Source organism: Cupressus sempervirens, chromosome 4, assembly GCF_028749045.1.
Source record: "Cupressus sempervirens isolate cs-2001-9-10 chromosome 4, ASM2874904v1, whole genome shotgun sequence".
Taxonomy (NCBI): Eukaryota; Viridiplantae; Streptophyta; class Pinopsida; order Cupressales; family Cupressaceae; genus Cupressus; species Cupressus sempervirens.
The window spans coordinates 155,444,681-155,457,909 of NC_143121.1; the positions used below are offsets into that span (position 1 = coordinate 155,444,681).

The 13,229-nt window shown below is 35.4% G+C and overlaps 1 protein-coding gene across 2 annotated transcripts in view; it reads left to right on the forward strand.

The window, feature by feature from the left end:
- Positions 1-9,940, forward strand: part of LOC149560441 (chaperone protein dnaJ 10-like) — a 288,991-nt gene extending 279,051 nt beyond the window's left edge. For both annotated transcript variants that reach the window (XM_089824685.1, XM_089824684.1), the window contains exon 11: positions 9,380-9,940. In XM_089824685.1, the coding sequence (XP_089680811.1) occupies positions 9,380-9,383 (4 nt within the window). In that variant the 3' untranslated portion in view covers positions 9,384-9,940. The remainder of the gene's footprint in view (positions 1-9,379) is intronic.
- The last annotated feature ends 3,289 nt before the right edge of the window (positions 9,941-13,229 follow it).

Genomic DNA, 13,229 nt, shown 5'->3' on the forward strand with positions numbered 1-13,229 from the left:
TTCAATTTACAAACATGAGTCTTGTAATAAAAAATACTAAACCCTTCTGGTTGTTCAACATAAACTTCTTCAATCTTTCCATTGAGAAACGTTGTTTTGACATCCATTTGATGTACTTTCTATCCTTTAGATGCAGCAATAGCTAGGATTGTTCTGATTGAAGTATACTTGGCAACAGGGGAAAAAGTCTCATCATAATCAATGCTTTCATTTTGAAGGAAACTTCGGCCTACAAATCTTGCCTTGTATTTTTCAATACTGCCATCTGCAACATGTTTAATCTTGAACAACCATTTGGAAGAAACAACATATTTGTTTTTGGGTCTTGGTACAATGTCCCATACATCATTTTTCAATATAGAGTTATATTCCTCAATCATAGCTTCCTTCCAAGATTGATGTGAAAGTGCTTGTTTAACATTGATAGGTTCATATTTTATGAGTTTAGATAGTAGAGCAACATAATAGGATTGATTCCTAGTTCTTTTGCTTTCTTGAATTACATCATCTGGTTCTACTTGATTTTTAGCTAACTTTTTCTTGGCCCAAAAGGGTTTCTTCTTATTGGTATCGTTGATGTTTTCTGATTCTTTATGGTTTGACATAGAAGAGATGTCAGAATTATCCTCCCTCTCAATTTCTGTAGCTTGATCTTCTTCTGAAATGGATTCATCACTATTACTAGAAATTTTGAAGGCAGTGTCTTCTTCAAATATGATATCTCTACTAATCTCAATTGCTCTTTGTCCAAGAATGTAGATCCTGTACTCTTTTGAAGTTTCACTATAACCAATGAATATTCCTTTTTTTCTGGAAGGCTCTAATTTGGTTCTTTTTTTTTTTGGTATGTGAATATAGATCAGATATCCAAATATTCTTAGGTGACTTAAATCTGGTTTAACACCGGTAAATGCTTCTTCTGGAGTGGTGTTTTCCAATATAGAGTGGGGGCAACGATTTTGAATGTAGACAATAGTATTGGATGCTTCAGCCCAAAAGGAGTAATGAAGATTTTGATCATGTAACATGGCCCTGGCTGATTCAATAATAGATCTGTTTTTTCTTTCAGCTATTCCATTCTATTGAGGATTATAAGGTATAGAACACTCCCTTTTAATCCCAACAGAAATACATAAGTTTTAAAAATATCAGATGTAAACTCACCCCCATTGTCAGACCTAAAGGTTTTGATCTTTTGACTTGATTGATTTTCGACTAAGGCTTTAAATTCTTTAAACTTGGATAAGACTTCAGATGACTCCTTTTGTTTTAGAAAATAAATCCATGTTCTCCTAGAGTAGTCATCAATAAAAATTACATAGATTCAGTAAAAGATCATATACTTCCTTCTATAGCCAATCTTAAAACTGCATTTGATATGTTCTCCACTATTCAAAATACATTTGAAATTAATAATACAAGTAGATTGCCAACTCTGAAACAAGATCTACTTTACATAAAAATAAAAAATGGAGAATCCATTACCTCTTACTTCCTTAGAATTGCTGAATTAAAAGATCAACTTGCTACTATGCAAAGTCAAATGGATGATAAGGAATTAAGTATGATTGCCCTTAGAGGTCTTCCACTATCATTGGAAACTTTCATAAGGGGTTTAAGCTCTTGTCCTGAACTTCCAAAATTTGATTAACTAAAGAATGAATGCACTCAAGAGGAGTCCAGATTAGCCTCCAGAGGTTTAATTTCAAATCAAGATAGTGACATCCAAGCATTGTATTCCAAATCAAATAAGAAAAGAAAGTTCAAGCATAACAATAAGGACAACAACAAAAATTACAAATTTCACAAACATCGTGACTGGTCCAAAGTAAGATGTTTTAAATGTGATAAGCTTGGTCATTTGTACACTGTGTGCTCTAAAAAATAGAAAATTCAAGCAGCTTTAGCAGAAGTTAAAGAAGAAAATAATGAGAAAATAGATAAAGAAAATTATGCGTTTATAGTAGCTCTCTCAAGTGAGTTAAGCTCTAATCACAACACCTAGATCATAGATAGTGGAGCTTCTCGTCATATCTCCGGATTTAAAGATAAGTTTGAAACCCTCTCAAATCATGAATTAGAAGAAGTAACTATTGGAGACAATTCCTCTCACCCAATTAAAGGAATTGGTACTTATTCTATTCAACTGAATTTTGATATCACTGTTCAACTCAAGAATGTCCTATATATGCTATGGATTAAAAGAAATCTTGTCTCCATCTCCGGATTTGCTGATCAAGGGTACAAAATTGCATTTCAAGGTGACAGAGTTCTATCTTGGACTAAGAACTCATTTATCAAGAAAGCTATATCCATTGGAGTTAAGGATGGAAGTCTTTACAAGCTTTGTAATTATCAAAATCCAAAGTTAAACTTAACTCTTAGTAATGATAAGACAAATTCCATTGAAATTTGGCATAGAAGACTAGGTCACCTTAACTTTCGAGCCTTATCATCTATAAGTAAAATTGTAAGAAGGCTTCCAAATCTAAAATCAGATCATTCAAGTATCTGTAAAGGGTGTGCCTTAGGCAAAAATACTAAACACTCCTTTCCCAGTAGTGTTCATAAATCTAAAAACATACTTGAATTGATTCATACAGATCTTTGTGGTCCTATGTCAGTCCCCTCCCTTAATGGATGTCAATTCTACGTAATAGTTTATCTATCAGAGATCCTAATCCTTAACATGGTATCAGAGCAAGTTGATCCTTTAATTTAGTAATTCTAAGGAAGTAAGAGGTAATGGATTCTCCATTTTTCATTTTTATGTAAAGTAGATCTTGATTCAGAGTTAGCAATCTACTTGTATTATTAATTTCAAATGTATTTTGAATAGTGGAGAACATATCAAATGCAGTTTTAAGATTGGCTATAGAAGGAAGTATATGATCTTTTACTGAATCTATGATTATTTTCATTGCCTTATTATTATGCCTTTTGCATGTTGCTTTCTCAGATTCATTTTCAGGCATAGGTAAATTTGTTTCAATATGATTTTTTAATTCCATCTCTCTTAGAATTATTAATACCCTGGTTTTCCAAGATGAAAAGTTAGATGCTCCATCTAGTCTATCTTCAATTCTTACGTGGCTCACCATCTTAATGCTTAACAAAAAACTTTTCTTCCTTTTAACTTTGTCTCAGATTTAGAATTAATATTTTGTAATAGTTTTCTTATCACTACTGCTCTTATACCATGTTAAGGATTAGGATCTCTGATAGATAAACTATTACGATTAAATATATGCAAAGAGTATCTTGCTTGAATAACGTAGAATGCCTTTGATTTCCTTTGGTAGAAAACTTAGTGATATCTGTTTGAATATCTTCTTTTAGCAGCAACAACAATATTGAAATTCTATATAACAGTAACAGATAATATGCAAGTGATAGTGTGGAGCAATGTATATGATTATCGTTGATTGCAGCTACTTGGATGTTGTGTGAATCATGCTTTCCCTGCAGTAGCAACTCCTTTTATATAAGTTGAGAAGGGACATGACTCTGAAGAGTCATGAGGCCACGTAGAGACATGCCTCTTCAGAGGCATGTTTGTTGATACAAACAAGCAAATAATTAATGCATCGTCGGTACTGATAATATGATAAGGCACGACAAGGAATTACTGCACGATAACAAGGCAATAACATAAGTGCCGAAACACATTGAATCTTGAGATGCCGACAACATAATGTGTGATGCCGACAACATGCATAATAACATGATCTTTGTGATAGCAGGTATAATAACATATTCATTGTAATACCGATAGCAGGTATAATACTGTGCTCTTTTTGATACCGATAGCAAGTATAATAATGCATGGATGTATGCATACATATGTGTGTGCGTATATTGAAATATATACACATATATGTGTGCATAGATCCTTGTATTGTATGTTACATCAACAGTGCTATCAGTATATTAAGTAATGCATGTTTTGCTTCTTCCGATGCTAAAACATTAACACATAAACTTATGTCCTCTCTAATCTTAATGTCTAACCCCCTAACTCCTTACAATGAGAAGGCCTTGGCCTTTTATAGTTGTTCAATCAAAATGAAGGGCCAAGATCAATGGCCATAATTAACCCACTACAATCCCTAATTAGGGTTGCCGCACTATTACTGAATTGCATGAAGGCACCACCTTGTGGGCCAATAAGAAAATTGTATACAATGCTTTTGAGAGCTAATGAGAAAAATCTACAGCTGGCATGATATGTTTGAATATGTTTGATCACGTATTAAAAGTTTTTTGATTGGTAAAAGACAAGTGAGGGCCACCTCAACATCCTTATCTTCTAGACTTGATCAAATTCTTGGCAGTGAGAAAATATTTCTTGATACTCAACATTATCAAGCCATCAATTGTGATACATATTTACAAATTGCTTATCTTCTCAAAATTTTTCCATGCTTGCAAATTTTCTCTTTACCATGATATGAACTTGCTTGTACTTGCAAACTTGGATCTTGAAGTGATGAAGTCTTCATGCACTTGGACCCATCAAAATGAACTTGGATTTTTGGAAAAAATTCAAGTTGATAAGTTTTGCCTCTTGTAAATTCTGATCTTTCCTTTCTCCTTTTCCCTTGATCCTTTTCTTGAACTCCATGTTGATCTTGCCATGAATTCACATTTTGAGAATCTGATTTTAATCCTCCTGATTTGGAGTCCTCAAGCTTGATCTTCTAGCATCCACTCGTTTTCTCCTTGCTTGATGTCTTAAACTTGGCCTTACCATCATCCCCTTGCTTTCCAAGGTTCTCCCTTCTCTAACTATTACCTTGTAAAACCAAGAAAGAAAAATGCATAAAGCTCATGAAATGAAAGAAATCCGAGTGCTTTCATTTAATCAACATCAAAGCAAAGAGGCAAAATAGATTTTCTTAGGTTTCAGGTCAAATTTCTCTTCATTGTTAGAAATCCTAAGTTCTGATTTTATTGATAAAATGATTATTTTTTGCAACTTGAATATGGAATTACTCGAAATCTGGAAAATAAACGAGTTGATCAATAAGCAACTTGCTCAGATTTCACTCTTTTGCACCCTCTTTATCTCCTATTTTTGGAGAAATCTGGCTTAAATGTTCAAAGTTGATTCCTCTTTTAATGTCTCAAATTGATTTAATTGTCGTTTTCACATTACAAGTTGCTGCCTTGTATAAGGAAATCCACTGCGTTACACTGCTCACAAAATAGTTTACTGCCCTCTTCAAGGTAACTTACTTCCTCCTCTTGGAGAATTTGCTTCTCATGTTAGTTCGCTCCAATTGGGAGATAGTTCACTGCCTTACGAGGAGAAATCACTGTCTTTATAGAAGAGGTGTTTTAACTTTGATTTGATGTTGCAAATGAATGCTTATCTTGCCTCCCTTCTATAGGCCATGAGTAATTTGAAAGGGCATGCTTATTCATTGCATCGACCTGGCTTTTACAACAGTTAAAACATTACAGTTAATCTTTTTTCTTTCATCATGCTGGCCAACCTTGTTCATGGATGAAATTGAATTCAATTTCACTCCCTTTTCTTTTAAACATATCAACTGCCCCATTACTCCCTTTTCTTTTAAACATATCAACTGCCCCATTACTTCAGCTCCTCTAACTTAGGTGATTTCCCCTTGTTTAGGACTAATTTCATGTTGCTTAAGGTGGATTTTTTCGTTTTTGAAAGATTGAGATAAATCTTAGGCTTAGAGAGTTTCGTGTTGAATTTTTCCAAGGTAGAGATTTCAGCTCTAGAGGAAAACCCTTGGGCGGAATTCCTAGGGTGAGAGGGATTCTGCCAAATCATAAATTGGCTTCAAATCCCTTGATACATTTGGATTGCCTTCGACAAGGATAAATCAGTTTGTTATCCTCTTCATTGTGCAAGCTTGGTCGCTTTGTCCTTTATTTTACAGCCTCTGGTGGAGATTTGAGGATGTGAGGATTGAAGTTCCTCTATCTTGAAAAATTGCTTCTCTTCATAGAGGCTTCATTCCACCACCAATCCATGAGACAGCCAATTTCATCATTTTGAGGGATTAGGAAGAGCCCTGACTTTGTCATGCATCCACTTTCACCTTTGGATTTATGGCAGAATTCCTTGGGTGAGGGGAATTCGAAACTAATCTGATCATGTATCATTCTAGTCCAAAAAAGCTCAACTCTTCTTCAATTTTTGTCCAACTTTCATCTCTAATCATTGCCATTAGTCTCACCAAACGAAAGATCCCAAAAAGGATCCTTTCACTGAAATTCTGTAAATTTTAATTAAAATAATAGATTTTCCTGTGCTTTCTTTGTGGTCTTGGAGAATTAGACATAAGTTGCAGAAATGTTATTTCTCCTTTTTTGTATTTTCCAAATATAAGTAAAACAATAATTAACAACAACAACAAATAATATAATATTCAGTCAACCAGAATAGCTACAAATCGTACCAGGCAAGATATATAATCAGTATGCCAGCAAAGGTGTTTACAGACAAGGAATGAAGATGCCAACTGCAAGAATGGACCAGCCACACATCAATAGGGTAGAGATGGCTGACATAAACCTACCAACAAATCACGTGTTAGCTAAAAGGTAGTTGTACAGCTGCTATAGTCACGCCAAGGCAGCAAGAAGATTCCAATGTGCCAAACAAGACGCTCAACGTGCAATGCACAAGCAACCCCAAACGTTGAACTTAACAATCTTTGTCAACTACTGAAACAATACTGAAGACTGCTGCTGAAATCATCTATTGGGGTTTGCGTCTCAATAGCCAGGCTCTAGGGTTTGTGTTCCAGTTCTCTAAAATCGCTCCTCAGAACAAAATCACAAATACCAAGAATGAAGATGTAAAAGATAATGAAAGAATGAGCCAACATCTCCTTTTATCTCCCTCTCAAAGCCAATCGAACCCAAAAGGGAGAATATCCCTTTCCCTTTATTATAAAATGTTATCTTCTCAATTAAAAGGCCTTTATGTATAGGAAAAACACCCCTTTCCTCAAATAACAAACTCTAGGTGCCCAAAGGTCTCCGGATGATGAAAATAGTAATTCAAGACCTTTCCAACGAGCTATATTACATAGGCTGCTTGACCCGATGAAGCCAAAATCCCCTTATCACTCCAATTAGCTATATAAATAGCTTGATTTTAATTTATTTAAACTCAAACTTAGGAACTTTTATTCAACTGGAAAGACAAATTCAATTGGAAAGCCAAACCAACCAAATAATCAATGAACGAGTCTTGTCACCTGCTTGTGACTGATGTTGGGCGATGTGGGCCAACTAGCAGTCCCATCCCTAAAAACTAGGGATGTGGCTAGAAACTAGGGAATATACTTTATCACCCTGAAACTGAAACCGCATACTAGTCCCGAGGAGCGTTATAACTGATCATTGCTATAACCTCCTAAATTTAAGGAAAATCTGTAAAATTAAGGAATTGCCTCGATTGGCTCTCAAACTGATTGTAGAACCAACTCTGATCACTAAATATCTAGTACGAGTCTCTATCCACCACGCTAGCCTACGAGACTCCAATAATAGGCCAACTTTCATGACTTTGCTAGTCAGATGAGAGAGGGGACATGACACCAAACCTTTGGAATTGGTCAATTTTACAAGAAAACTTTATGTTGAAGGGGCATAATTTTAAGTCTAGAGGATTGCTCTAGAGCAGAATTCCTTGTTCGAGAGGAATTCCACCATCTCCTATGTACTTGGGTTTTGATCACTTTCTTCTCTTGCCTTAAACATTCTTAGTGTTAGCCCCCTTCAATTTTCAGCATTTGCAACTCTCCTTCATTGACTATCTATTTCCTCCACTTGGGCATCTAATTCTCATTAGGATTTCTGTGTCTTCTGGGGCAGAGACCGTGGGAGTAGAGGAATGATTTTGGGTGGAATTGCTTAGCTGAGAGGAATTTTGTGATCTCTTGCATGCTTTTTCTTGCTCAAAATTCTTCTTTTTACCTTCAAAATCCCATCATTAGCCCTTCTAATTTCACTATTTTCACCTCTTAATCATCGTTTTCTTAAAATCCTCATGACTTGGCTTTTGATCTCATCCAAACAGGTATTTTCACCTGGGCAGAGGTTTTGGGAGTATAGGAATTAACCTTGGGCGGATTTCCTGGGTTGTTCATGCTCAAAGTCTTACTAAACATCTTATTTCCTCTCTCTCTGATTTTCAACTTTCACTTGAGATCTAGCTTCTGGATTATGCTAAGTTACCCACTTAATGACCTCAAGATGCTAATATCTAACTCCAAAGACTTGACTGATTTAAATTTTTTTATCTCCTTGACTTGTCTGTACAAACCCTCTTCACCAGCCAAACAATTTGCCAAACTAACCCTCTACACCTAAGCAAACAGTAACAAAACAAAAACATGAGGTTCCCATTTGTGATGGGCCAATGGCATGAAAACCTCACAACAATACCTACATTGTTAACCTGCTACTCTCATTATTGAACATGAGTCTTTTACTGGATTCAATAAGTGCTCTCCTCGTACCTTTTTGACTTTTCTTCTATTTTGAGATTTTCAAATATTATATAAAATCCTAGTAGATAATAACATCCAAAACAAATTATTAGTTTTCTTCTTTGCATTCATACAACCCATGATAATTTCTCTGCAATCAACCTCACCCTGGTCACCCGTCCTTCAAATCAGCATGAAACATATTCTATATTTCTTTAGAAAAGAAACATCCTGAACAAACAGTCAATCTGGAGGAAGACAATTCAACATACATTCTGAAGAACGAGAGCCATTTAACACAATAAATATTATTATCTAAGCAGCTATAATATTAAATTTGTTTTGATACTATATGATAAAATTAAGGCAGGAATTCATCACCACATTATATTAATATAAATCATAAACAAACCAAATGCTTTATTAAACTCATGAATGGCTTACCTGCAATTTAGATTTCTCCTGCTTAATTTGAGCAAATTATCAGTCAATTGAATTTGTTCAATAGGCTTCAAGCATTTGTGTCCAGAAAACTGTCTCATGCTGGAAATTGTGGGAGGTCCTAAATTTCTCTAAAGGCCTAAATGAAATTGGTTTTCTCGTTCTTATAGTTGAACAAATTATTAGTAAGCTTCAAATGCGGCCTTTGATACCCAGAAAACTTTATCACGCTGTGAAATTGTGGAGTGCTCTAAAATTCTGTAATTGCCATATATTGATTAATTTCTTTCAAAATTTCAGAACATGTAAGGTGTAGATTAGTCCATTTATATTAAACATCTAATGTGTAGTTTCAATCATTTATACCATTTACGAGCCTTCATCCAATTTTCTTCTCATGATTTAACATTTTTTGAAATATATTCAATTCCCTAATCTTCCACTTGTGTGATGCGTAGGTAGACGAGCATCTTCCATCATGAAGGCACTCCTCTATGCCTTGACGTTACATCTGGCAGAGACGAGAAGCGTTGATTTACTTACCTGATTTTTATAAACTCAAAAATATTTCCACTTTAATCTTTCGTATATATATTTTCTGTTGGCACCGGCGTAATCTTGATTAAAGAAGTTTATCTTGTAGTAAGTTGGTTTGTAATTAAAAACTTTCATAATTGCGTTGGGAAGAGAATAGTTTTCAACAGAGCTCATTTCTGACGAGTTACCTCATATTTTTAGATTTTATGCATATGATGATCGGTATCTGCCTATGTGAAACCACGTGCATTCTTTGTTTGGGATGGGTATTGTTTAGATAAAACAGTTGCTTTTAGGGGATTATATTGACTCATATTTTTAATTTTTATGCATATGATGTTGGGTATCTGCCTATGTGAAACCACATGCATTCTTTGTTTGGGATGGGTATTGTTTAGACAAAAGAGTTGCTTTTAGGGCATTATATTGAATAACAGCTTTTATTTGTTTATTTTTATTAATTAATTGTAACTTTTCATCAATTTAGCTTTGTCGGATTTGCTTACATGGTGCACTTCTGTTGATCAACAAGTCTTAAACTTTCAATTTTGAACTATTCATTTTTGGTGTTTGGATATTAGTATGCAATTTAGCAGTAATTAAAAGTGGGGGTTAACTGATTAATTTAAACAATTAAATCTTTTGTTTCAGCTTTTGATCTAATTATAATATGTTATATGCATTTTTTATTTTCCATGTTTAAGATTTAATATGTCCTTGTTGGTGAAATTAGCATGTTTATACCATTTCCCACTTATTTTTGCTTTTCCCTTGATGAAAATGCATTCATTAATATTATTGATAAATGACATATTAGTTAATCTTGGCTCATTGCTTGAATACTATTCACACCTATGCAACCTTATTTTTTGTCATTTTCCATGCAAAGCAATTATTGTACTGTTATTCACCATTTCTTTTACATTTTCACTTCGTACCTTTAAATTAGTTTAGTCTATTTTTGGTTACTCAATCCTTTTACTCACTATCTTTCAAAAGCCCACTCAAGAATATATAACCTGACCTATTGAACATAAATACAATTTTAATAATATCAAATATTATCTAAATCTTTCTAGTGCCATGTCCATTGTATCTCATAATGGTGCAAGCACTCAATGTATATGAAAGCAAAATTAAGTGATCTCATAACACAAGACAATGTTAGCAGCTGAGGGCATGTAGGTCACAAGTCACCAACACCAACACCAACTAGGTACACTAACCATGTTGGACTATTACAATGGTATATTTAAATTTCATATCAGGGTGGTGAAAAATGTAATATCCTTTTATTACCATAATAATTATTTAATTCCTAATTTTAATTAAAAGTAAAAAATAAGAATGGAAAGAGCTCTTTTGGAGCATGAATCCCCACCTATTGGAAAAAAAAGAAGGAAATAGATTATTAGAAAATAATGTTTCAAAAGTAGTTATTGAATAGTCATACCATAGGATAAAGCTAATGTTAGACATATAGATTTTATAACACATAGGTAAAGTAAAGTTAAAACCCATGCATATGCATTATGGAAAACAAGTATCTATAAACGGAAAGATACTTGAATGATTTATAGGACTCTAAATGAATATTATATTTTATAGGAAAATATTGATTTTTTCTTGTGATTATCTTTTATATTATAATTTAATAGGTTGGTACAATTAACAAACTACCAATCATTTGTGTGTTATATGCTACTATTAGCTATTGTGATATTGCGAAAAAGATGTGTATATATATATAATGTCACTGCTAAATACTTAACACTGTTATTTTTAAAATTACTAATTTACATGTTCAATATAATAATGATTAATATAATTTTAATAAACTAATTTATTTTGGTTTCCCTACTACCTTTTGTAACTTGGTTCGTGTGTTGCTTAGTGATGCCTTTGTTCGGGTGGATGTCAGTGGTTCCCTATCTGATCCCATCCCCCTTGGTTGATCCATCAAACAAGGTTGCCCTTTGGCTCTTGCTCTTTTTTTCATAGCTTCAGATAGATAAGATAAGATAAGATAAATATATTAATGTCCAACAAAAGACCACGTGGGTCTATGGAACTGGAAGCTTAGAACAAGGAAAAAGCAGACAAACGGAGCACCAAATAGTGTCCAAAAAAGAACAAGCACAACAAAAGAAGAAGAAAGCAAGAAACATCACGAAAAAGATTAGGTATCTATCTTCACAGGGAAAAAGTCCAACAGTGACTGATCTGTGCGGCTACCAGAAGCCCTGTGATGAAGCTAAGTGCCATGAGAGGAGTGTCGCTGGCAAAAAGGTCCCCTGCGGGGTCTCACTAATCTGGAATAGCTCGTGTGAGGGAAACTATACGGTCGCTTCACACCCTGAGCTGGAGTTAAGGGCGAGAAGAAGGTCGTAATAAGTTGTGCTTGGGTCTGACTCCTGGGAAATGAAAGCTGTAAAGTATGGTCATGAAGCTGTAAGGACTCCCGGAGATAGAGTGCAATGCAACACTGATCGGTGTACCTGAAAAAATTTGAGAGGGATCTGCAATCTCTAAACAGACAATAAAATCTCCCTCTAATCACGTAGTATATGGGGCATCTGAAAAGAAAATGAATCTCAGATTTTGCCTCTGCTAAGGTACAAAGTGTACACAACCGATCCTCTCTAGCAATATGGTGATCGACCTGAATGTGGAGTTTGCGCGAGCCCACCCTAAAGGAGCCAAGGGAGATACGTAGGGTGTGAGTCTAGTATCTATGTAAGTACTTGGGGTGTACAATAATCCCATCTCGGATAACTAAGAAGTGCTCAGCGTAGAAAGCCATCCTTGGACGTAGTCCCCCTGGAGGATACATCCAAGTCTGTGTGATATACTTCCTGTAAATGTCAAGTCTGACATGCTCGTTCAACTCTTGTCGAGAAGGGAGTAGATGAGCAGGGGCATCTAATGAGAACTGGTAAGGAGGAAGATGATCAATGTCGATCCCCACTGAACACAATAGGATAGTAGCCTAAGCATGCCAACCACGGGCTCTAGTGGCAGGATCGACGTCAGCAATAGCAACTGAGGAGCAGTAGGCTAAATAAGGGTATCTCGAGTCAGCAAAGCCGCGAAGACGGTGGAGAAATCAGATCAAGTAAAAAATGGCTGCAAGTTTGAATGGGTGAGCATCGAACTCGGCCAAAATAATACTGTGGGGGGTAGAATTGTGACATCTGATAATCCAACGAAGGAGCGTAATCTGGGTACACTCGATCATGGCCCAATCCGAGTCTAAAAGAGGACCCCAAACCACTGAACCATAGAGCACAGTGGGTCTTATTAAGGAATCCAGGAGGGATAACTTAGACGATGTATCTTGAAAGTGGTGTCTGAAGCACTGTCTCTCGAGCATGGCAAGGGAACCCAACCCTTTACTAATCCAAGGTAGAATAACTAATCTCAAGCTGAAACGACATCCAGAAAACTTAACCCCAAGGTATGTGTAAGATGATGTAATCTCAACTTCCCGACCCTGGAAGTGAAAATGGAGATGTGAAGTCTTCAAAACATTAAAGATCATAACCCGAGTCTTCTCAAGGTTCACAACCAGCTGTCTCATATCACAAAAAGATGCAAGTCTATCTAAAAGCCTCTGAAGACCCTCAGGAGAGGAAGCAAGAAGAACCACATCATCAGCAAAGAGAAGGATGGAGATCAATACCTGGTGTAGATGACAAACATCACCTAGAAGCGAGGAGTCACTAAGAAAAGCCTCGAGTTCATCAATGTAGATCCCAAACAAGGTGGACG